A 25,473-nucleotide genomic window follows, 5' to 3' on the forward strand; every position below is an offset into this window, starting at 1 on the left:
CAATATATACGCATAATGGAATACTGTTTGGTCATTTTTTAAAGTGCAAATTCTTCCATTTGTATCAACATAAGTAGAAGGGATATCGTGTCAGGCAAAAGAAGCCAGACATACACAATTACTATAAAATCTTCTTTGTATGTAGAATCTGAAAATCTTGATCACATAGAAGGTGTGGGTAAAATAGTGGTCTCCAGAGATGGGGTTGGGGCCAGAAAAGATTTGAAGTAGTTGGTCAACGACACAAAGTTAGACGTAGACGGGCAAAATAAGTGCTACTTCTCTAACTGTGAAATCAGATAATTATAGTCAATGTGTATTCCAAAGTAGCTGGGAGGTTTGTGGATGAGATCTATACCAAGTGATCAATTTGTTAATCGCATATAATTGCTCATTATATAATATATGTGTGTGTGTGTACCATATTGTGCTGTATCTCATAAACATGTGCTATTATCAGCTAGAATGAAATAACATCCCCAACAAAATCTCCACTAATCATAGTTCCTTGTGCCCTCAGTGTTCATACCCACTGGTGGCTAGACTGCAGCCATCATCTTGGACCACAAGTTGAGAGGATTCATGGGAAAGTGTTGGATCAATGAGAAGAGAGTTGGCTCCTAGACCACCTTCTTCTATGTACTCAAGATTTCTACTCAAGCTTTCTATAGTATGCACCCAAACCTGATCTGGGATCTGCCTGGAGATCATTAAAGAATTTTCTAAAAAATACCCAGGGGAAGGAGCCCTAAAAGGCAGCATGAGGCGTGCTGTTCCCACAGCCTTCCTTCTGACACCAACTTGGCCCAGATCAGACTTTATCTGGTGGGAGGATTCTGAAAAATGACTTTGACTGGGGAGTTGCCTTGCAGCCTCTGCGGGGATGAAAGCAGTCCCCGCCCCAAGGCTCACACTGTTTCTGAGTCAGGCTTTCCTTGGGTTTGTATCGAGGTCTATAACACGAATAACAATTACTCTGATACCAAGACGTCATTTAGTATCTGCTGGCATGGTCTCTAGCTGATGCTTCATGGAATCATGAAGCTCTGGCATCAGGGAAGTGTGGTTAAGGTGGGGAATGCCCCAGGCCCATGTATTCGAACACTTGGCCTTCAGCTAGCAGCACTGTTTTGGAAGGTTGGGGAACCTTTGGGACATGTGTCCTTGCTAGAGGAAGTACGTCACAGGGGTAGTCTTGAGGTTCTGTGGTCTGGCCTCACTTCCTGTTCACTCTTTGCTTCCTGACTGTGGATGCAATGTGACCAGCTTGTCTCCTGTCTTGCTTGCTGCCTTGTCTACCAGGATAGACTATATCCCCCTAGAACTGTAAGCCAAAAATAATTGGCTTTACATTGCTTCTTATGTTTTCTTTTCTTTTGTTCCAGCAGCAAGAAAGGTAACTAATACAAGAATTTTACTCCAATATCTTCCTTGGGCAAGGAACCAAACAGAACTGGAAGTTGACTGTTCTGTCCAGTTTATCCATCTGGTCAAGCAAGAAGGTAACTGTTTCCATAAGAAAAGGACATCCTCGAGGGCTGCCCTCCTTGAGCTCTGTTTGCCCCTGTCCATGTCCCCGGCCACCCCCAGTCAAGAGGTTCTCTTGAATTCTCTCTCTTTCTCTCTCTGGATTACAGCAAAACAGCTGCTTCACCGTGACTTCCCCAGGAAGTGGCTTCAGACAAGCAAACCGCAGGCACGTAGAAGTGACAGTTTTCAATAATCAAAACCTCACAAAAGGCTGGAACCAAAATTGCTGCCGTGTGGGAAACAGCGAGTCCTTGGCAGGCCCATAGAGGGGACGCAATCATTCGCTGAGGCTCCCACCCAAACACATTCCCTGCCCTGCTTTCTTTAAACACATCTCCAAAGCCCAGGCAGCTTGATTTTTCTCCTGGAGTCCAAGCTGACCTTGTGATCGGGAGGACATTTCAGGGGTGGTTCATTCCAAGCACGGGAGTCATAATTTGATCTCTATTTTTTTTTCTGGACAAATAATCATGTTTCATGCTTTTCATTCCATGTAAGAACACGGCGATGGGCTGAAAAGTGGGGTAGGAGAGCGACTAGATTTTACATGCAAATGATCAGTTTGTGTGAAGATGAGGTGAAAAGAGAAATAACACAGTAAAGTAAAAGGCCCAAATGACCAGGCCCTGACCAGACAGGAGTCATCTTCTCCTGGTACTCACTCAGGCCTGGGGGACCTGTGCCTTTGAGCAGCTGTTTAGCTTCTGACCCTTGTACATGGACAATGCAAACAGCTTACGAGCACGTAAGCAATTACATCACTCCACAAACTGGAAACGAAAAAGGTCTGGGTACTTCAGAGTAGATTTCACCTAGAATTGGAACTCATTGTCGTCTCTGTCTCTCTCTCTCTCTCTCTGTCTCTCTCTCTCTCTCTCTCTCTCTCTCTCTCTCTCTCTGTGTGTGTGTGTGTGTCTCTCTCTGTCTCTTTGTCTCTCTGTGTGTCTCTCTGTCTCTTTCTCTGTGTGCATCATTCTGTCTCTCTTTCTCTTCTCTCCCTCCCCCTTTCCTCTCCTCTTTCTCTCTCTCTCTCTCCCTCTCTGTATACTGTAAAATTCCATATACAGAAAAAAATACAACATCTGAAAATTACAGGTACCATCAAATGTCTAAGTACTTCAGGATACATATAGCAATAAATACATTTTAACAGATTTAACAGAAGAACTAAGTAAAAATAAGAACTCGTGACTGGGAAGTCATTTGCCCTAGGGAAAGACCTAGGGCCATTGTTTGGCTAAACAGACAGATCATCAAACTGCCTTCTAAATACTTAAGTTTCTATCCACAGATTAGGCAGCTCTCAGCCCCCAATCACAGAAGCGTCTTTTCGCAGTTACTATGGAGACAGCTCATCAAAGTGCGCTGTGGGGATATGTGCTCATCCCTAAAAAAGACATCTAGAACAACCCCCTCCTCAAAAGGCTCAGAAGCATCTTGAGGGGAGAGAAGAAAAGACTGTGGGAGCCTGAGATCAGTGAAGACAGCTGCTTAAGTGTGTCTTCTGGGCCTGTCAGAACTATCGCACGAGTGAACTCACTAACCTCTGGGGTTGTCTGCAAAAGACCGGCAGATATCAAGCCAGTCAACGTCTCCATGTGGATGGAGGAGGGATACAGGAAGCCCCACTGCCAACTGATGAGCAGCCGGCAGCTAATGGCTGCTAAGAAAGGGAGGGTCAGCTTTCCTTGGAGACGCAGGCCCTGATGAATTTCTCATGCTCTAGGGGTTGGCTCGACACCATACACATCCAGGCCACCCTAACCAAACTCAGTGGGTCATCCAAAGAGGGCCTGGAGGTGGGAGAGATATAAATGTGGTCTGAGTGGAATCACAGGCGAGTATATAAACAAAATTCTTTTTAAAGATCAATTGAAATATTTCAAAAAAAACCCTCCAATACTGTATTTGAATATGTCAGGACTAAATTAAAGTGGGAAGTTAAGCTTTAGTGTGCTCATTTTGATGCCTGGAGGTTTTGGGCAACTATCCCACTTCTGAGTCAGACAGAACAGTCACCAAAACAACAGGACAAAGTGGCAGTGTTGACTATTAATCAAATTGATTAGCTACTGGCTCAAGCACCCATCACTTAGTCACGGCCAGGGTGGCAATCAAAGATCCTAAAGCCCACACACGTACCATGTGCATCCTATGAAGCCTTCTATGACTGATAAGGAGATAAATATTCACATCATAGCTTAGGCGGGAAATCTCAGAACTTTAAGAACTGACGGGATCAGAGCATCCTTGGCGTAAGTCAGGAGGAATGTATGACCGGGCAGCCGCAACTTTTATTGGCAAATGTGCTGTCTGGAGACAGAGCCTTTGATGGGATTGTTGCTGCTCTATTGGAAAAACAGAAGCTAGGTTTTACCCCCAGAATAAAGGGGATTCTGCCTCCAAGCAGCGTGATGGTGCTATTTCTGACTGCATAATCATGTCAGAATGAACACTGACCACTCCCTAACCAGGGTCCCCAACTCCCACTGTGTCCTGGAGAAGCCTAGGGAGGGAGATGTTGACACTTCCTAGAAAATTCTTTCCATCAGTATCATCTGTAGATGGTCACGAACTTACCTCCTTAATAGACAGGCCTTTTCCATCTCCAGACAAATCCCTAACTCAATACTTTTCTGCCAGTTCAGGGCCCAAACTTGCCTTTCTCTAAATGGCATTCGTTGGTCAGATGTTGCTACCTAGAGTTGTCCACAGAAATTTTGTTCACCTTGGTCAGTAGGCCTGGACCTCAGTGAGACTCTTTAGAAAACCCAGGGGAAAGCTCATGAGGACAGAGAGTGAGAACACAAGGAACACCAGGGGCACAGCCAAGGGCCAGAAACATCACATGTGGGTGGTTCATCCCCTCATCTGGTAAAAATTTTAGGATGACAGACATGTCACTTGTAGAACTCAACACAGTGCTGGAAAAGAGAAAGCACTCAATACAAGGCAAGGCTGGCCGGTATGTCACAGACGCTGGTACTTGAGGGGGTTAGTAACATGGCAAGCACACATAGCTGGCAGACCCAAGTGAGTGGTCACAGAGTCCACCCTCTGCATTCTGCCTGGCTCCTGCTTTGGTGGCCCTCCACAGCCAGGAACTTTCTAGCATCTTCGTCAATAACTGAGCTAATACCAGTCACCATGCTAGAAACGTATAGACTGTTGCCTAAAGCAATCAGTAAGACCAAATGCATACCTCTAAATTACAGAATGTATTTAACATATAAGCATGATCTTAAGTACATGGAGAAAAATACCTACAGGTTTATGAAGCTGGTTGGGAATTCGAAGCTTTCTGGTACCTTTTTTCAGATTGACCCCTTAGTGACAGAGTCCTTAAACACAGGTAATGGAGATAGGAACTGGGCCCTCTGTCTTCATGTTGCTATGCAGTCTTGGGCAACCACAAAGTCAATTACACAATCTGTGTCACCATTTCCTCATTTCTGAAATACAAAGGCTATGCTGACGGGGCCTCACTACTGAGGATTCAAAGTTAATTGGGATTTGAGCACAGGTCTTGGTCAGGCTTTCAACCTCCACTTCCAAAGATACAAGTTGAAGGGCTTCATCAAACAAAGTATATCAAGTAAGCCCATCTATGTGAGCTGTTTGGGCAGCGAAGAACAGAACCAATGCTCAGGATTCGCCGTTTCTGCCCCCTCTGGACCATTTCTAGGCAACTGTAACTAGTGGTCAGGTCTGCTCTGCTGGCATTGGGGCTGAGTCTGGCTCCCAGCACACACAACACCCTTCAGATGACATGTGTGCTTCCAACCCCTAGATCATGAATATAGGAAACAAGTCAAACATTCAAAGAACCAGTTACCCAAACAACCTGTCCCTCTAAAATACCACAGAGAGAACAAACAAGGACCCAAAGATGGGAACAGTTGAAGGAGCCCTAGGTTCTCAACGCAAGAGTCTGTGTTTACTCACAGCGACATCCTAGAAGCCCCTTCCGACATTCTTTCTCTCTCTACGTGGCGTGGCTCTCTTGCAGAGTAGATTAGACCTTGCAGATGTCCGTGAGCATGGCTTCCATCCCTCATAAGTCTCTGTAGTGCTACCATCAGCCTGCCATCAAGAGGTGGAGTCCAGCTCATCTCCCTTGAATGTGGGCAGGCTAGTAACTCATGAGTGGCCAAAAGAATGCAACAGAAGTGAGCTCACTCTGTGTGAACTCTGCAGCTAGTTGAGAGAGCAAAGCAGATGCCACCTAGCTTCCTGGAGGAAAACCAGCCACCTTGGAAGCAGCCTGACTGTCCCCAGAGGGGCATGCGTGAGGGTCTTGATTGAGCTGTCAGCAACCTCTCGAACCCCCTCAAAGGTACCACCCGTGTGAGATAACCATAGACAACACAAACATGTCCCTTTATTAACTGATAACCACAGTTGGAACTCAGTTGAAATACACAGAAGAATTGCCCACCCTTTCTCAAGTATGAGGCCTACGCGATGTATGAGTTATAACAAAGCGGTGGTTGTGTCAAACGGCTACATTTTAGTGTAGTTTATCATGGAGGCCAGGGTGAATGTTCACTCAAAAGCAGATGCGATGCTGCTGGTATAGCGGAACACGCTGAACATATTTAAGCTCCTGGGAGGATGGGGGTGGGAATTGATTGGTGGTAGAAAAGTAAATGGTTGATAGAAAAAAATGCAAACTGCAAACAACAGCAGGTGGTTCCCTGGCAATAAAGGAGATGAGAAAAGAACTAAGACTTGCAAAAAGCAAAGGAAATAACCACGTGGGGCTTGGAAAAGCAGACAGAAGCATTGCCCTCCCTCCGTGTTATTGGGTCCCAACAAGGGCCTTGGAATGTGAGAGCACAGAACAGCTAAGGTTTTCAGTGATGGCCTTGGATGGCACAGAACGATTCAACTCTGGTTCGAGGGTATGTTTTTAGTGAAGGAAATGTGTCCAAGCTATTCCTGATGGTTCTACAAGATGGCCCCAGGAGTGGAAGCACAACACACTGATTGGAAAGGAGGGAAGGATGTAGATAAGACATGGGGGACACTCCTTCTCAGCAGGAAGACAAGCAGAAGAGAATGATCCTTTGGGGTCCACAGAAAATGGAAAAGAGAGGTACCAGATGAAAGAGATGGATAGGCCTATAATGTGTTTGAAACCTGAAAGCCAATCAGAAAAGAATTTTGATTTTTTTTTCAATAAGCTAAAAGCAGAAGAACTCTTGCTCACTACAAACGGATCTGTATAGGAGTCCCACCTTGGTCTGGCTAGCTACTCTTACTAGGGTGGGAACAGCAGAGAGAAAAAGCAATGGCGATGGGATACATCCACAGAAGGGATGCTAGGTTGCTATAAGATGACTTGCTGGTAGTCTCACTCCCGGGTCAATGGAGAGGGTTCAGACTGTACGTGCAGTGAAGAATGGGAGGTAAGCTAAGGGTTGGGCTGGGCTGGGGCTGCCACGGCGAAAGGGATTGATCTAGATGAAGCCGTCATTGGGAAGCAGCGGAGTGGTCCGAGAAGGAATCAGGGCATAGCCACTTTGTCTCTGCTCTGATGCTCCAGCTTTCCTGATGTTCCCAGACATCACCATAGTTGAGCAATCGATGTGGCAGTATCCATTCGGATTGTTTGGGGTGTGTCCCCCACCAGCTGCTAATTATTTTGGTTATCACCTGGACATTCTGAACCAGAGGAAAATAAACAAAGTGGTGGCCAAATGCAGAGGACTGGTAGAGTCAGTGAGGAGTACAGAGGACATTGGCTGTCACATACCTGGGACATTAGACTATGGGTTTTCCCAGCCATGGGTCCCAGCAGACACAAACACAGATCTGAGGAAGCCATTGAGTGACCCTAGGTCAGCAGGTATACATCAAGCACACTTCCTCCTACCATTCTTGGGGAATGCATCTTAGAAGATGGCTATAAGGAACCAGATGAGAAACTGCAATGAGCATCTACCCAAAGGAATCTGATGAGCCCAATAGGAATGAAGGTGAGGCATCTGAGATGGAGATACACAAGAGCAGGCTGAATCTCCCTCCCCCGTGGAAAAAGGACTCAGGAACCAAAGGAGACTCTTTTCGCAACAGCAGCTACACGGAGGGGCAATGATTTTCAGTGAGCATATGGTTTTTCTGTAATATAGCTATACATTGTAGAAACATTTTCTCCTAGAACTGTCAAGATTCTGGGACAGATAGGACTTTTCCTTTTATGCTTTGAAAGATTATTTCCCATTCTCCAGCAACTGCGCCCAACCTAGACTGGACAACAGTCTAAGGGTAACCAAGGACAACAGCTAAGATGCCCTCTGCTCTGAGGGTCACCAACGAAAGAAGCTATCCTGAGCTGTGCATGATGAATGTCCTTGAGAAAAAACTAAAGGTCAACAGTGAGCACATATGCACACATCCCCGTCCACCCATGTACACACACACACACACAATCCAAGAACTTTCTATCTACACCACGTGGGAAACCCCTTGCTGTAAGAAAATGTTTTAATTGACCGGAAGTCATCCCAGACCCGCTGCATTTTCCATGGGCTCAAAAACTCTTGGTTCTCCCCAAAGGGCTGTGTTCCCTTGCCACGCTGAACCCTCTGGCATCTGTCTCCTGGAGAACACCACCACCAGCCTGTTCCTGCTGCTGAGAACATCCCTGAGAAGTTTGGAGTCTGAAATCGATTCCAGGATTTCCCTCCTAGCAACCCCCAGCTAACATACCTGAGCAACAGGACATGGTAGATATTAGTATACCCAGGTTCATTAGTGGCTGGCCCTTTCTTACTCTGGTATTTCTTTCCTCTGCAGCCTTGAAGTTAGTCCTGGCACAGCACTGATAGGAACGCTTGGACTTCCAGGCCTACCCACTTCACAGCTGGTGTTCTCTACGCCAGCCCTCTGTTCTCTGGCCATGGGAAACAAGGAGCTCTGGTGAATGCTGCCAGCAGAACACAGCTGGACACCCTGACAGGTGATTACCAAAGTCCAGTTGCTGATCCCCACGTTTGTCCCTGCCTCATCTCTTTCAGGAAGTATGAGTGGAGACACAAGAATTTGCATTTCTAGGAAGTTCCCAGATGATGCTGAAGCCTCTTGTCCAGGGACTACACATTGAAAACCACTTCCGTAGGACAGAGAAGTAGTTTCACGTCCTGAATATCCTGTAGCAAGCCTGGGGGGTATTACAAACACGCATGCACGCACGCACACACAGAGAGAGTTGGAGAGAGAATGGATGTCAAAACAATATATAATCCAGCAGATGTTCTCTGTAAATACTGATTTGAAAACGGCCGGGGAGGCCTGGGGAAGCTGTGGGAAGTCATCAGGGTCTGGCACAGTTGATGGAAGACGAGATGGCAGAAGCAAAAACTGACTGACGCTGTGTTAGACTACGGGGCGATGTAGGTACCACTGCGCTGCAACTTGGATTAGGACATACAGAAGTCAAAGAGAAAGACCAGGACACAGTTTTGTTTCCTATTTCTGTGAAACCAAGGACCATACACTGGGCATTTAGCCCCACCAGCTGTAGGTCTAATGTCTGAGCTCAGTTTAAATGGTTTCTCTGCTCAAAGTCTTTCCTGATTAGAGCCAAGGGTCAGCTGGGCTGTGTTCCTTTTATGAGCCTGTAGTCCTCTTCCAAGTTTCTGTGATGGTTATAATTAGAATATTGAAGTCCCTGCTTTCTAGTGGCTGAAGGCTGGCTCCTAGTGACCACCCAGGCTCTAGCTTGTGCACCTCTTTAAGTCCAACAGGTCACTGATGCAGCTTCGGCTCTCTCTGACACTGACCTCCAGACCCACTTAGGAAGAGTGAGGCTCTGGCATGGGAGCCACCAATCTGCTCTTCCTTTTGCTCAGCTGGTTAAGAGCCTGAACTGCACCCACAAAAGTCCCACAGCTGTACTATATAAGGTGACCCAGGCCGTGACTGTGAGATCCATCTGTTCGTACATCCCAGCCTCACTCAAAGAGAGGGGCTTATACGGGGCATGAATCGGTGGATCACATTCTACGGTTCTGCCTCTTACACACATGTAAAATATCCCGATGAGTACTGCCTCTTGAACATTCGAGACCCACCCAATGCTTTACATTTTCTCCTTCCTCACCCTCAAGTAAGGTCTCTTCCAAACTCCTTACAGCTTAGTTGCTCAGAGTGTAGCCCAACAACATGAGTGGCGCTTGTAAGGAATGCAGATGCTCAGGCCCTATATCAGCCCGCGGGAACAAAAATCACCTGTGTGTCTACAAGACTCCCAGGAAAAACAGGGATCTCACAAGGTCCTTGTCCCCAAACAATTCCCTCCTAGGCTTACTGATGGGCATGAACCTTGTCTTATCGCCTGAGAAAACAGTCCTCAAAATGGGTTTTCCATGCGAGCAGTGCCAGTCTGTGACGCAAGTCCCTGGGTACCCATCCACACCCACTGAATCTGGAAATCCGTGGGGGCCAAACAATCTGTGTGGTAGGCAGATCTGATAGCAGCAAATTCCGAGGACCTGATGAACATGGGCACTGCCATGGTGAAGCATCCACGGCAAGGCGCCTGCATCAGTACCACTTGCGGAAGGTACTAGCATTGCTAGCATTAGGAGCTGGCTCTGCTATCCTGGAGTATGGGAGGAGGGATGTGATCACAGGATTGCTCCACTCTAGGGATCAAACAATTTTGGAAAATGAGATGCGAGTGAAGATATCGGGTGAAGCCCAGGCCCACCGACAGCCCATGGGGGAGCCATCCCGGCTACACTTCCAGACCTGCAGCTCCTGGGAAAGCCTACGAAGCAATGCATTGAGACGGATGAGGTTCAGAGGAGCCTCAGGGGAAGGCATTCTTCCGCACTTACGCCTGTAGGAACAAGACACTGATCCCAGAAAAAAAAAAGCCTCCTGGAAAGGCAGAGGGAGAAGAGGGTGAGGCTGATGGTAAGAAGCCCGGAGGGAAGACAGCAACATCTCCTTGCAAGCAGAATCCTGGGCGGGCCTGAGGAGGACAGTCCAGTGCTCTGCCTCTATTTACCCAGAGAAAAGTTCTAGCCAAGACCACCCTGTGTAAGGAGGCTCAGGTCAGAGACTGGTGAGGTGGGGCTTTAAGGGGGAGGGGAAAAGATTCCAAAGGGAGTCAAGAGAGGGGACTGTAAATAGCAAGGGAAAAAAAACCAAAGAGTTTCTCTAACAGCTGTGAATGCCAGGCCTATCCTAGAGGGCTGCTCACTCTGCCAGAAGCTATGGCTTCTGAGATGCTTCAGGTCCATTTAAAACAAACAAGCACTCCACATTAGGAAAGTCTCAGGAGCCTTCCAAAGAGGCGCTCTGCACTCTGCCCCACATGCCCAGCCTCCTAAGGTGAGAGCCCAACCTATTCAGTCCCTCCAGGGGGGATTTTAGGATTCTGGATGCTTGTCAGCTGCCTGTAATTGTGGACTGTCTTAGAAGCCCTCTGACCCAATTCACACACACACTTTTTAACAGAAAAATCAAAGTGGGAAAAGGCAAAGAAATGTCTAAAGTGACCTGCACACTTGTATAGACACTCACTGGGAAGAAAGGTCACCTAGATGAAGACAGGAGGAGCATAGAGAGTTGTCTGAGGTCCCAGTAAAAAAACAGAGCCTGCCATTCTGCTTTCTGGTCTCTCCCAGGCTCTCTCTAACCTTCTTACCTGGAGCTCTGCATTCTTGTAGCTTGCTGCTTCTTGCCTGGGGACAGCTGCCAGGTCAGACTTTCACCTTCAGTGATGTCTCCAGAGTCACCACAGGGATTTATACACTCCTGTCTGTTGGGACTTCCTAACTGGGCTGTGTCACTCGCTCTAAATGGGTGGCAGTGGACACACCTTTTCCCTCCTCACAGGGGAGCAGCCGGTTTAGGCTCATGGCGTTTTTTTGTGCGTGAATGCCTGCCAGATGGGGAAGTGGCCTAAGGAAACTCTGAGTTTCCCGTGTGTGTGTGTGTGTGTGTGTGTGTGTATGTGACTGGCTAAAATGACGTACTTCCGACTAAGAATACATCTTAAAGTGATTCTGGTTGTATATCCAACATTTAAACAGTTCCATGGATGGGATTTCACCACATTAGCTGGACGCTGGTTGAAACCCAAACATAGTCCCATTAAAGAGACAAGGAGGTGTCTAACGAGTGGGAGAGAAGGTCCCCACTCCTACCCACGAGAATCTCTCTGAGATCTAAAGAGGGTTAAGCTTATGGGATTGTTTTAGGGGATTCGATTTAGGTTTTTGGTTTTTAGTTGTTTGTTTCTTAACCTTGTTTTTTTTTTTCAAAGAGAGGTGATGTAAAGAGTTGATTTTCAAAAACACTGATGACAACTTATGCTGGAGAGAATGTGGGGTACAGGGAACACTCCTGCATTGATGGTGGGAATGCAAACTGGTAGAACTACTTTGGATAACAGTATGGTGATTTCTCAGAGTAGGAAACAACCTACTTTAAGACCCAGCAAAACCACTTTGGGTATATACCCAAAGGATGCTCAATCGTACAACAAGGACACGTGCTCAACTATGTTCATAGAAGCTTTGTTTGCCATAGCCAGAACCTAGAAACAACCTAAATGCCCCTCAACTGAAGAATGGATAAGGAAAATGTGGTACATTTACACAATGGAGTACTACACAGCAGAAAAAAATAATGACATCTTGAAATTTGCAGCAAATGGATGGATCTAGAAAACATCATATTAAGTTAGGTAACCCAGACCCAGAAAGACAAATATAATATGTACTCACTCATAAGTAGTTTTTAGACTATAAAGCAATCCCAGAAAACTTAGACAACAATGAGGATCCTAAGAGAGACACACATGGATCTAATCTACATGGGAAGTAGAAAAAGATAAGATCTCCTGAGTGAATTGGGAACATGGGGATCATGGAAGAGGGTAGAAGGGGAAGGAAGAGGCAGGGAAGGGAGTGAAGAAAAATATATAGCTCAATAAAAACAATTTTAAAAATGAGTTGATTTTCTAATTCTTTTTCTGGTTTGTGGAATTGTTCTGATAGTAGTTTCTCATTAACATCTCATTAACATGTTAATGAGTTAACATCTCATGAACTCCCCCAAAAGGTCCAAATGATACCATTGCTTGCTCTCTCTCTCTCATTCACAAGTCAGCTCCACACAGGGAGCGGGGCAGGATGAGTACAAGTGTGGCTCAGAGCCCCAGCTCCAATCTATCCCCTGACGCCTAGCAAGATCCCAAAGACATCATGGTCTACCACTGGGTGCTGTTAGGGAGCCAAGTAGGAGAGTGAGGTCTTGGCCCTGGCCTATCCAGAAGACAAGCACCAGGTCTTCCAGCTCTATGCAGTCCCAACAGCCCTTTTGCTCGGCTGTATAGATGTTGGACAGTGCCACACAGTATAAACAGGTGCATTTGGAGGCCCCCTATTGGAGGATAAAAAATAATGCTTCACAAAATGTACTTGAAAATCCAGCCCTGCGAGTAATAATCACAAACAATATCAGTGATGGAAGAAACAAACCACCAACCCATGCTATTAACTCCGGTGTTATTTTCTACCTTGTTTATACCTGCTCATCATGTCCCCACAGGTGAAAAAGTAGGTACAAAAGCATTTAAGAAAAGTATTAAGACTTCCATATCCTCAACAAGAGTCTCAAGGCTAGGTCTGGAGGGAAGACTCAGCAGTTAAGAATACATACAGCTCTTGCAGAAGTCCCAAGTTTGGTTCCCATCATGTCAAAGTGGCTCACAACTGCCTGTAATTCCAGGCGATATAACTTTCTCTTCTTGCCATAAAGGACCCTCCATTCCAAAGCACTTAACCTTACACAGATATACACATAGAAGTAACTTTAAAAATTTAAACAATTTTTTTCAAGTCTCAAGGTCAAGTTAAAACGGACAGTCTTTGGAAAGCAAGGAAGGTAATTCTTGGAATTGAAATTTCAAGTTGAGCAAATGGTATTGAAAAGAAATATAATAGGGGAACTAAATAGAAACTTGGCAATAATCAAATCCATCCTTCAGTTGAAAAGGAGTGACCTGAGGTCCAGGCAGTTGTGGGGCCATGTTTGAGTTAGCTATGTTAATTTAATTACACACACAACATCATACTAGGTGTCTTAGTTATGGTTTCTATTATTGTGATAAAAGTCCATAACCAAAAGCAATTTGGAGAAGGTTTATTTCATCACATAATTCTCAGATCATCACAATCTATCACCGGGCAGGAACCTAAAAGCAGGAACTGAAACAGAGGCCAAAGAGCTTGCTCCCCACAGCTTACTCAGCCTGCTTTCTTAGAATATCTAGTACCTCCTGCCAAGGGGAGTGCAATCCACAATGGTGTGGGCCCTCCCATCTCAATCATTTGTCAAGAAAATCCCCCTCAGTCTGGCCTACAGGCCAGTCTTAAAGAAGTGTTTTCCGAGTTGATTGCCTTTTCCATATGTCTAGGTTTGTGTCAAAGCCAACATGTACACTGGGCAATAGTCTTATAAAGCTATAACTACCCCCAAATGAGCTTTTAGGACAAAGGGTAAGTCTTAAGTTATATGTTCATACTTTTGTTTCTTAATTCTGACATGGTAAGATTGAAGAGTAAGCTCTAAGTTTGGAGCCATGCCAAGGAAGTTTCAAAGGCAGAAATTCACCCCAACAGGAAGGTTTTCCTAAATGCCATCTCCATCCCAGCATAAAGACCATGCAAATGGCAGACTCCTTCACTCTCATCTCTGCAGCTGACCTGCCTAACGTAGGATCCTATCCACTCAACAGCAAAGGCAACACACGGCTTAAGGCAGCCTCAGAGGAGAAGCAAGATCCTGGCAGACGCCTTTGACTACACTCAAGAGGAACTGTGGGACCTTGTGATCCGTAAAGAGGAATTTACCCAACCTCATTTTCTGTTATGGAAAAGCTTGATCATTGTGTTGATTTGCTTTTGTTGACTGGACACAAACCTAGACCTATCTGGGAAAAGAGATTTTCATTGAGAAAATGTCTCCATCAGACTGACTTATAGGCAAGTCTGTGGGGAAATTTTCTTGATAACTGATTGATATGGGAGGGCCCATCTCAGAAGGCAGGGCAGAACAGCCTGCCATCCCTGGGAAGGTGGTCCTGGATAGGATAAGAATGCAGGCAGAGCAATCCAAGAGGACCAAGCCAGTAAGCAGCGTCTCTCCATGGTGTCTACTCCAGTTCCTGCCTCCAGGTCCCTGCCTTGAGTTTTCTTTACGAAGGACTGTAAATTGTAATTTGAAATAAGCCCTTTTCTCCCCAAGTTGCCCTTGGTCATGGTATTTATCATAGCATTAGAAACTTAATTAAGGCAATCAGAGTCTAATAGTCCTTTCAAGTACTAATGCTCAAGGCCTAGTTTGGGAATGTGTGTTAGTAAACCCAGCAATTTGGGAGGCAGAGGCAGGTAGGTCTCCGTGAGTTCAAGACCAGCCTGGTTCTACATAGAGTCCCAGTCTAGCTAGGGTTAAATGGTAAGACTCTAACAAAAGGAAGAAGAGAAAGAGGAAGAGAATAAGAGGGAGGAGGACAATAAGAAAACAACTAAGGTTTCAACTTAGTAGTCACAGGGACTAAATCCCCAAACCTGCTACAGGACCCAGGGACAATGGCTGCTTCTCCTGCATCCCTCTATCTTCCATTCATGGTCCCACCAGCAACAGGATGTTTGGTTCAGCTTCCCCACCAGCTGATGGGAAATGAACAAGAGCATCGTAAGATCTCCTGAGCTTCAAGATGCCTGTTACCCAAGATGTTCATTGTAAAGGCTGAAGCAGCGACTCCTCCTCTTTTAGCCCCAAGGAAGCTTTCCCAACGTGTGTTCTGGCTCAGAAACCAGCAGCCACATCTGAAAACCCGGTGGCCAGGTCCTTTTTGGTGATGTTCAGATCAGAGGGTGGAGGGAAGTGAGCAGGAAGACAGCAGGGGGGCCAGCTAACAGCATGAATTTGTTACCAGTTTGAGGGCAAAGTCTTAACTCTAAAATCCAATTCATCTGTTTTTATCAGACCCAAATCCTGCAGTTTTGATGGAAGAAAATGTGGTCATCAAACACCTAGGATAAAATTCACCGTGAGACATCATACAATTGGGAATTCTCAGCCCTAATCTGGCCAACTGAGCAACAGTTCTCTTTTTCACAGAGACATGAGAAAAAGTATTCTTGTATATAAGTACTTCATAAATTCAGGGCAAGGGGAGAAGACATGGGCTTCAGGCTCCTGTTTTTTGAGAAGATAGGATGAAGACAGGGGTAAACGAGATCTTTGATTGTTCCCTGTTACTACATCATTCTGGGAGTCAGAGGTCTGAATGAGTCTACGCGGGCTAAAATGAATTGCAGTTAATATCGGATCTCTGCTGGAACCTCAAGGGCAGCATTCATGCCTCGGTCTTTTCCCAGCCTCTGTGGCTTTCCTGCTCATTGGCTACAGCCCTACACACACTACCCCCTTTCTCCTTTAGCCAGCTTACCACTCTTCCCTTAAGCACCAAAACCAACCCTGTCCTCCCACCTGGAAATCCTTAATGAAGTCCCTTTCTCCACACCACATAGCATGCTCCCAGCTTCCAATGTCTCAGAGGCAGACATCCTTCGGCTCAGTTCTTCAGCCTGTTTAAGTGCAAAGCTTCCTTCCAGCACTCACGATCCGTGCTTTTCAATTCTAAATAGAAGACTGAGAAGGTGGTTCCGGCCAGTACATCAGTATGCACCTGGAGTCCCAGCGCTCAGAGACTGCGTCAAGATCGCTCAAGTCCCAGAGTTCAAGGCCAGTCTGCCCAGCATAGAGATTCTGTCTCTTAACAACAAATGGCTGAGCATAATTGTTCACTGGAATCCCACAATTCCTTTCATAGCCCAGGTTAAGGTGGAAACAAAGTATGGAGTTTTGGAGATTTCCAGGAGACTTTACTTGGCAGTTCAATTCCAAGAAAAGCCAGTGATCACTGTGGAAGGATTTTTGATTTCCTGTCTTTCCTTATTCCCACCTTAGGTTTCCAGGCAAACTGAGGAAGAACGGGAATGACCTCCAGAGGGACCAGCCTTACCACTGACCGCCGCTGACCACCCTCACACCAGCTCACCTTCCCACGGGAGCCAGGACTTAATAACAGGGCTGCTAGAATCTGGTCTCAGTTCCATGCCGTCTGGCCATCCCAAGAGCACCTAAGCCTAATCCAGGACCCAAGACCCTGTATGTTCTTCCATCAATTCCTCTAAGTCTTTCCTCCAACCCTGGGGCTCCAGGGACACCATGTGGTTTCCTACCCTGATCTGAGCCCACTGTCTTCTTTGCATGAATCAAACACCAACATCCACAGGGAGAGCCTCCAAACACAATGAACTTTATCAGGCCGGAAATGCACAATAGTAAATAACGTGGGGTTTAAGGAAGTTGAGTCAAAGGGCAGCTTTTAAAGAGAAACGGGGGAGGCTTGCTTAAGTTATTTTGAAATAATAATGCCAGGCCACAGGATCAATACCATGTGTGGCTTCAGTTACATTAAACAGGAAGTCATTGAGCAGAAACGTGTGTGTGTGTGTGTGTGTGTGTGTGTGTGTGTGTATGTGTGTAAGGTTGTGGTAGCCATTGTGCAAAGTGTCGATTCTAGAAGAGTCTGTGACAGGTCTGGTTGAGGTTTGTCACACACACACACAAATACACACACACACACACAAACCTTTAGATGAGGTCTCTACTTTAGGATCCCTCGGATATGTGGAGAGGGTGTTACATGTTTGTAGATATCCCCCCGAAGTGTGAATGAATTACAGCTCTCCATTCCTGCCTCCCAGAGCCACGCTCAGTCTCCCGCCATCCCTGATCCACCAATTATCACCATTTCCACATAGACCTGACAGGACTGCCAACGGGTGACAAACTACACACCTTGTCACAGTTTTGTATTAAGCTCTCAGTGTATTAAAAATTAAAGACCCGTGCCAAAACAGAGTAGCAAGCACAGACTTTGTTTAAAAGTTTGCATTTGGAAAGTGTTTTAAGACTTAAATAGACCCCATGTGGAGAACTCATTTAAGACAAATCTCAAAGCCATCACCCAAAGCCTTGAGAACTCAAATCTCAAATCTCAAAGCCATCACCCAAAGCCTTGTATGACTGAGTCTTAGGTTGGCGGTTTCCTTTACCCCTCCACCCTCAGTTGCCCGTCACACCACACCCCTCGTTTCTATGTAACCTTCTAGCTTCCAAGTCTTTTCTTTTCTAGAATCGTGAGCCCTCTACACTCTGACTGATCTCTCCATAGGACAACAGAACTTTCGCTTTCCTCGGCTGCTGTCAACAGCCCACGTCTCTGCAACGCAGCCATCCCATAAGGCCCAAGAGCTCCCAGGGCCTCTTCTTGTATCACGTTGTATACATGGCAACTTTTTGTGAACCCCACTTGGGCACTGCGACATACTAGTGTGGCTCCCCACACGCGAATGCTTTCTGCAGAGCCCTGACTCAGACCTGTCATCTTCAAACCCCTCCCCTCCCCAGGACACACTGGTGTGAATGGGTTCCCTGCTTTGGCTTGTCAGACTCAGGCTGTGACAGTGAAGCCAGCCAGGAAGAGGACTCTAGGTTCCTCATCCTACAATGGCAGCTTTCATAGGAAAGCTACATTTTCTTTCCAGGGATCCACGTGAGCTCCATCTACTTCTTCTTTTGCAATTCCAATGACAAACTCCGATACAATTCCACCACCGTTCTTTTGGAGGAACCAATAAGATTATTGAGCTTCATTGCAGAGCATAAAATCCCTCACTAACTGCAGTGTGGGAACGCCCACCAAAAGGCCACATTGGAAAGTCTTTACCAGCAGAAATGATGGCTTTTTCAGCTGTTCTGTAGCTAGGACCCACTCACCTAGTCTTCCCCTACATAGTTAGGGTAAAGCTGTATACGCCTGGCGGTAGGGAGCAGCTGACCACTCAGGTGAGGGTCCTCACACCCTTCTCTACACTCTATGAGGTGGGAATGGGGGAAACAGTCAAAACCCAAGCAGGGATGATCTTTTACAAGAGGGCGCAGCTAAACTTCCCAAGATGGTGGCTGTTTGGCTCAGAGGATAGTTTTGTCTAACTGAAACTCAGTGTGATGACCACACAATGCCACTTCCCAAACACTGCTAAAGTTACATCTGTGTATGATATGTGCTGCCTCAGACAAGGTCAGTGAACTGTGGAGAGAGACAGACAGAGATGGAGAGACATTACTTTCCAGAGGTGCTCCATGGAGCCTGTCTATGAGCCATGATGCTGGTCTGGGTAGAAGCCTGTCCTGGAGCTTTGTCCCAGTGCAGGCAGAGTTGGGTTCCTAACCCATCTTCAAACCCTTCAGGGAACACCATGACTTCCCCGGAGCCTACATTCGTACAAGTGCAGTAAGATGGCGGTGATGGCAGCAGAACTAAGACCCTGACTCTGTTCCAAACACTCCATTTATATAGTAGCTCATTTAATCATACAGTGACCTAATGACCCAGTCTACAGATAAAGAAATGGATCCCTGATGGCACTAATAATTTTCCAAAGGCAAGACAATAAATGCGTTTTCCCAAGGCAGATATGTTGAATCCTAATACTCTAACTTTATTTGTGTCTTTGTTGGAACTATGGTCTATATGAAAGAGAGTCAAAACAAGATCATCAGGGTGGGTTCTAGGCCACTGACTGGGGCCTGTACACAAAGGAGAAAAGCCAGCACAGAGAAAAACACAGAGAGAAGGAAGAGGACTTAAAGGCAAACTGAGAGGACAACTGTGGCTGGTGTGGCAAACAGAGGGATGCCAAGGATGGCCAGCAACACCAGGATATGGAAAAGGTACAGAAGCATCCTCCTGCAGCCACCAGAGGGAGTGTGACTTGACCCCACAGTCTGAACTCAGATGGAAGACCTCAGATGGCAGATACAATTAAAATTGATTGTTCTAAACTATCTAGCAGGCAGTTCTTTGTTAGGCTAAACCACACATGTGCCTTCGGGTAGTGCAGAGCTTGGATGACTGTAAATAAAGCAGCAGGGAGCACAACTCATGGTGGTGGAGGTGAAAGTGGTGGAGGTGGTGGAGGTGGAGGAGGTGGTGGAGGTGGGGGTGGTGGAGGTGGGGGTGGTGGGGGTGGTGGAGGAGGTGGAGGTGGTGGAGGAGGTGGAGGTGATGGTGGAGGTGGTGGAGGAGGTGGAGGTGGTGGAGGTGATGGTGGAGGTGATGGTGGAGGTGGTGGAGGTGATGGTGGAAGTGGTGGAGGTGGAAGTGGTGGAGGAGGTGGAGGTGATGGTGGAGGTGGTGGAGGTGGTGGAGGTGGTGGTGGAGGTGGTGGAAGAGGAAGTGGTGGAGGTGGAAGAGGAAGTTGTGGAGGTGGAGGAGGAGGTGGTGGAAGAGGAAGTGGTGGAGGAGGTGGTGGTGGTGGAGGTGGAGGAGGTGGTGGAAGAGGAAGTGGTGGAAGAGGTGGAGGTGGTGGAGGTGGAAGAGGAAGTGGTGGAGGAGGTGGAGGTGGTGGAGGTGGTGGTGGAGGTGAAGGAGGTGGTGGTGGTGGTGGAGGTGGTGGTGGTGGTGGTGGTGGAGATGAAGGTGGTGGAGGTGGAGGTGGAGGTGGAGGAGATGGAGGTGGTGGAGGTGGTGGAGGTGGAGGTGGTGGAGATGAAGGTGGTGGAGGTGGAGGTGGAGGAGATGGAGGTGGTGGAGGCGGTGGAGGTGGAGGTGGTGGAGGTGGAGGTGGTGGAGATGAAGGTGGTGGAGGTGGAGGAGATGGAGGTGGTGGAGGAGGTGGAGGTGGAGGTGGAGGTGGAGGAGATGGTGGAGGTGGAGGTGGTAGAGATGAAGGTGGTGGAGGTGGAGGTGGAGGAGATGGAGGTGGTGGAGGTGGAGGTGGAGGTGGTGGAGGTGGAGGTGGTGGAGATGAAGGTGGTGGAGGTGGAGGTGGAGGAGATGGAGGTGGTGGAGGTGGAGGTGGTGCTCATGGTGGTGGTATTGGTGGTGGTTGGCCAAGAACTCCACAGATACAGAATAGATGGTAGATAACGTTTCATTCATTGCTCATCTACATTCTCAAAAGATTAAGATAGAGGCACGTTGACAAACCTCTCCAACAAGACTGAAACCACCCCCGACACTGTAGCTTGTAGTAACAGAACACTTTTGTGAAGAATGGCATGTGCCCCAGTAATAGGTTGGGCTTGTTTACCACGTTTTGAGGTGATTTTTCACTCTGCAAGGGTTTGACCCCGTAACTTGCAGCATGAGTCTGCTACTCCTGCCAGGAGGAATGAGGCCAGAGCAAACTGTGTGCCCAGAGGGTAGACGAGGGGCACCCCCAAACTTGCTCCCACAAAGACTGGGCACCACCAGGGTGGGACAGACTTCAAACTGAATTATTGAGGGCTGTATGAAAGTGAGTTTCTCACCCTGATGTCAGAACAGCATCTACACAACAGGCATTAACCAGTCACCCTGAAAAACATAGGCCCTGTGAGCAAAGGTAGTAACCAACATCCCCAGGGGTACAGGTCACCAATTCAACCCAGCTTGCCTAGCACTGATCGCTTGAATATTAATTTCTTATTATTTATGTGTGTGTGTGTGTGTGTGTGTGTGTGTGTGTGTGTGTGTGTGTGTGTGTGCCTATGGTAGGCAGAAAAGGGTGTCAGATCCCCTGGAGCTAAAGTTATAGGTCAATTGCCCAACATGGGTTCTGGAAACTGAATTCAGGTCCTCTGAAAGAGCAGCAGGGCTCTTAACTGCTCCTCTGCCCCTCCAGTCTCTAGATATTTTTAAATATGTATATGTGTGTCTGTGTGAGTATATACCACATGTGTGTGGGTACCATCAGCAGTGAGAAGAAGGTGTTGAATCCACTGGAGCTCAGGTTACAGGAATTTTAAGCTGTCTGACATGGGTACTGGGAAGCAAACTAGGGTGGTCTGGAAGAGTAAGTGTTATTAACTACTGGGCCGTTTCATCGCTCTGGCCCCCAAACCATTATGAAGCACCAGCTTGGCTTCTGGAGTCAAGGTGTAAGGGTGAACGTGATGCTATAGATAGTGTCTTAGTGCTCTATAGTGTCTTAGATAGCACTATAGATAGAGACACCATAACCACCACAACTCATAAGGAAAACATTTCATTGAGGAGGGCTCACTTACAATTTCAGAGGTCCAGTCCATTATCATCATGATTCGGAGCATGGCGGTGTGCAGGCAGATGTGGTGCTGAAGGAACAACTAAGAGTCCTATATCTTGCAGGCAACAGGAAGTCAACTGTAACACTGGGCAGTATCCTGAGCATAGGAAACCTCAAAACCCACCCCACAGTGACACACTTCCTCCAACAAGGCCATACTTCCTCTAACAAAGCCAAGCCTTCTAATAGTGCCATTATGAGATTATGGGGGCCAGTTACATTCAAACTACCACAGATAGTAACTAAGCATGTGGCTGACCCTCTATACCTCAGTGTGCTCTTCTGCAGTGTGGAGACAATCGTATTCTCTCTAACAGTGTTTTAGGATAAAACTGACGTCTGAAAAGGTTGAGCACAAAGGAAAACTCCCGGTCGTGTCAGCAACTTCTACAGAGCTAACATAAACTAATGAACACAGAGGTCTCAGCCTGAACTACAAGGATTGAGAACACAAGACCATTGATGCCAGGTGAATTCTAGCAAGAAGCGAGTCCTGCCTCAGCTCTTGGGTCTTGGCCCTTACTTGTGTGAACAAGCACCGTTCTAAGCAATAGGGCCCAAGTTAGGGATCCTGAAGCTGCTGGCTCAGGGTCGTGTCAACCTTGCCAGCTCATGACCTTGTTCCTGCCTTGTTCCACTCCCAGCTCAGGCCTGGACCTGCTCTAGCTGCTCTCCTTTACAGATTGGCACAGGCATCCAAGGCCTAGCACCTTGGTGAAGCAAAAGCAGATGTCAGGGCATAGGTCGAGTACTGAGAAGCTAGTGACAGCTGTGGAGGGTGAAGGAATAAGAGATGCAGAGGGACTGGGGCAGATGGGGTCCTTGTCCTCCTCTAGAGATACCCAGTGTACCTAGTCAGCCCTGGGAGCCAGCTCCCTAAGGAGATAGGACACTCTCACAGATACCTGGTCTGTGGATAGAGCTCAAGATTTTCCCATCATGTTCATGTGTCCTGGGCACTGCATTTCCACAGAAGGAGGCACAGGGAGCCGATGCTTGCAGCACTTGGTCACTTGTTTTATGCTACCTGCACCAGGTCTCCGTGGCCCAGGTCTTTAAGCCTCTAGGCCTCCAGGCAGTGAGTCATAGCCACTCATCTTGTCAAGGTGACAAGGAGCCTGAATTAGCAAAGCCAGGCCACATGGTTCCATAAGTAAAGGAAAAGAATCGCGCCCCAGGGCATCTTGTGACCCCACCCTGCTCCCTCTCCTATATCTGAACCCCTCTCAGCCTAACAATACCTATGCCGTGTCTTTCTCCCCTCCTGCTCACACAGCTGACCCTGATTCCTTACCCTCCCTCAGCTTCCAAAGCTGTGGGCGCATGTGGGGGAATCCTTCTCCTCACTCTGTCCATTTCTGTGGATCATGGAGATTCACCATGAAGTAATAGCTAACCGGTTACTCAGGATGCATGGACAAAGCTGAGAGGTCAGAGCACTGGGGCTCCTCACTGTCCTGGTGACAGCTACAAAACTCCAGGTCACCAGCACTACACACACCAACAGGACTGAATCTCTTTGTCCTAGACAGTCAGGGATCAGCACAGTGCATTCTGAGATAACAGGGTTCTTATCTCCCCAGGACCCTCTTGGCCACAAGAGGCCCCTGAATGCACCAACTTTTTACCAGGCAACATGATCAGAATCTGATCAAAAATTGGGGTTCAGTGGAGTGGATTCCCAATGTGGTCTCCTCGGCAGTCAAATCCAGATGTTGCTCCGAGGACACAGGACACAGGCCCACCCTCAGGGTGGCCACTCTAAGCATCGGCCTGCTGGCCCCGGCTGTGCTGACCCAGACCTTCCCTGGAGCCCACATTCTGCAGAAAACCAGTACCCCTCACCCCAGCTTTCAATTACTTTCAGGCTTGTCTCGCATGACCTGACCACCAGGACAAACCCTTCCTGCCTTCTTTCACCAAAGCCCCTCTAGTGAACCATTCTCAGGAGCATGCAGTCCCAAACCACATCACGGGGGAGCACTGGCTTTTGTCTCAGAAATGCAGAGCAGAGAACCACGGAATAAGGAAGTGATGAAGTCAGAGCCCAAGATCCCACTGTTGAAGTCTCCAGAAATGAAAGGGGTGTCTGTGAACTCCTCCTTTCGAGACTCCTAGTACCCTGAAAATTTGACAGAAAGTAAATACCCATTTGCTTTCCTGGAGAAAATGACCAGGGCTGAATAGAGAATAAAGATCATCATGCCTCCAGGGTTCCTTTGTCCTGAAAACAAGATCATACAGCACTCCCTAAAATGGTTCAGCCCAACCCACTCATCTCAACGGCCTTTGCTGTCAGCAGTGAGAGCCCATTTCCAATTCAGACCATGGCCTGAGTAAGTCACCCTTTCACCAACAAACACCCACTTTGGTGTTCAGTCAGTTGGTGACTAAGATATAAGCAGGAAACGTCCTGTAGGTGTGACTTTCTTACTAAGTGGCTTGATGACCCCTTTCTTGAGACCTCTTTCCTGATACTCCTGTAGTCCTGAGGTATGGCTCAATGCCAGTACCTACCACCTGTGGCATCTGATGCAGATGTTGACATGACTTTAATGTCACTGCGCAGTTTGCATATATTTTGTTCCCTGAGAAAAGTTCGTGTGCCAGGGAGGTGAGCTCCAGATAGTAGTACCATCTGGGGAGGTTCTGAACAATTTAAGAGGTGGAATCTGACTGACAGAAGGTGCTTGGGAGTGTTCTATTTCTGACCTCTTCTTATTATCCCTGTTTTCTCTCTCTCCCTCCCCCTCTTCCTATCCTTTTTCCTCTCCCTCTTCTTCCCTTTTTCCTTTTTGCACCCTATGATGTGTGAAGCCTCTGTCATATTCCACCACTGCTATGGCATTCTGCCTCAGCTTTGACTTTGAATGAACAAGCTCTCACACAATGAACCGAAACCTCTGAAACCATGAGCAAAAATAAAATCTTGCTCCTCCTTTGTTGTTTTATTAGATATTTGATCATAGCAATGAGAAAAATGATAAGTTGAGTGTAGCTTGATCCTGTGGTTCCTGCCAATGATATAAACCTGAAGGTAACCCTGAGTAAACACTAGACAAACATGGAGGGGCCTTCCAAAGACTCCCCAGGCTACCATCTTTTATAAGTGGCAAATATCATGAAATATAAAGAAAAGTGGTGAAACAGTCCAGGTTACAGGGGCTAATGAAATATGACCATGAAATGCAAGGAAGGATGCTTTTGCTATAAGGGAATTATTGGGACAAATGGGAATACATAAATACACACACACACACACACACACACACACATGGTTCTCTGGCTAGGAGAAAATTTCTTTTCTTCAGGAAATATGTTCTGATGTGTTAAGAAACAGAGAATGTGCCTAGTCACAACTTTCATTAATTCAAAAAAATACTAATTCATATACAGAGAGAAGGGATAGAAAAAGATAGCGTCTATATAATAAAATATTGATATTCAGAGAATCTCATTGAATTATATATGGATTTTGTCTACTATTCTTGCCATGTTTTTTCAAGGCATATAGTCATAATGAAATAATACTTAGGTTTAAAACAACACAGCCCTCAAGTCCCAGAACCCCTTGGCTCATCATCTGGCCTTAGGGTCTTCTCTCTAGAACTCCTTGGAAGAGCTGCTGAGATCTCAACCTCAACCCCATTTCTCCTCCACACCCTGCTCCTTGAGATCAGACTGTATACTGCCCTAAGACACTGTGTTATGGAGAAGAGCATCTATCAGGCTGTGCCTTACCTTGCATGGC

General features: G+C 46.9%; 1 protein-coding gene across 1 annotated transcript in view; it reads right to left on the bottom strand.

Moving 5' to 3' along the window:
* Il1r2 (interleukin 1 receptor type 2) overlaps positions 1-11,252 on the bottom strand; it is a 32,281-nt gene extending 21,029 nt beyond the window's left edge. Inside the window, exon 1 of the mRNA XM_075978882.1 lies at positions 11,192-11,252. Coding sequence (XP_075834997.1) covers positions 11,192-11,205 — 14 coding nt within the window. The 5' untranslated portion in view covers positions 11,206-11,252. The remainder of the gene's footprint in view (positions 1-11,191) is intronic.
* Between the last annotated feature and the right edge of the window lie 14,221 nt (positions 11,253-25,473).

Source organism: Microtus pennsylvanicus, chromosome 7 (genome assembly GCF_037038515.1).
Source record: "Microtus pennsylvanicus isolate mMicPen1 chromosome 7, mMicPen1.hap1, whole genome shotgun sequence".
In the NCBI taxonomy this organism is placed as follows: domain Eukaryota; kingdom Metazoa; phylum Chordata; class Mammalia; order Rodentia; family Cricetidae; genus Microtus; species Microtus pennsylvanicus.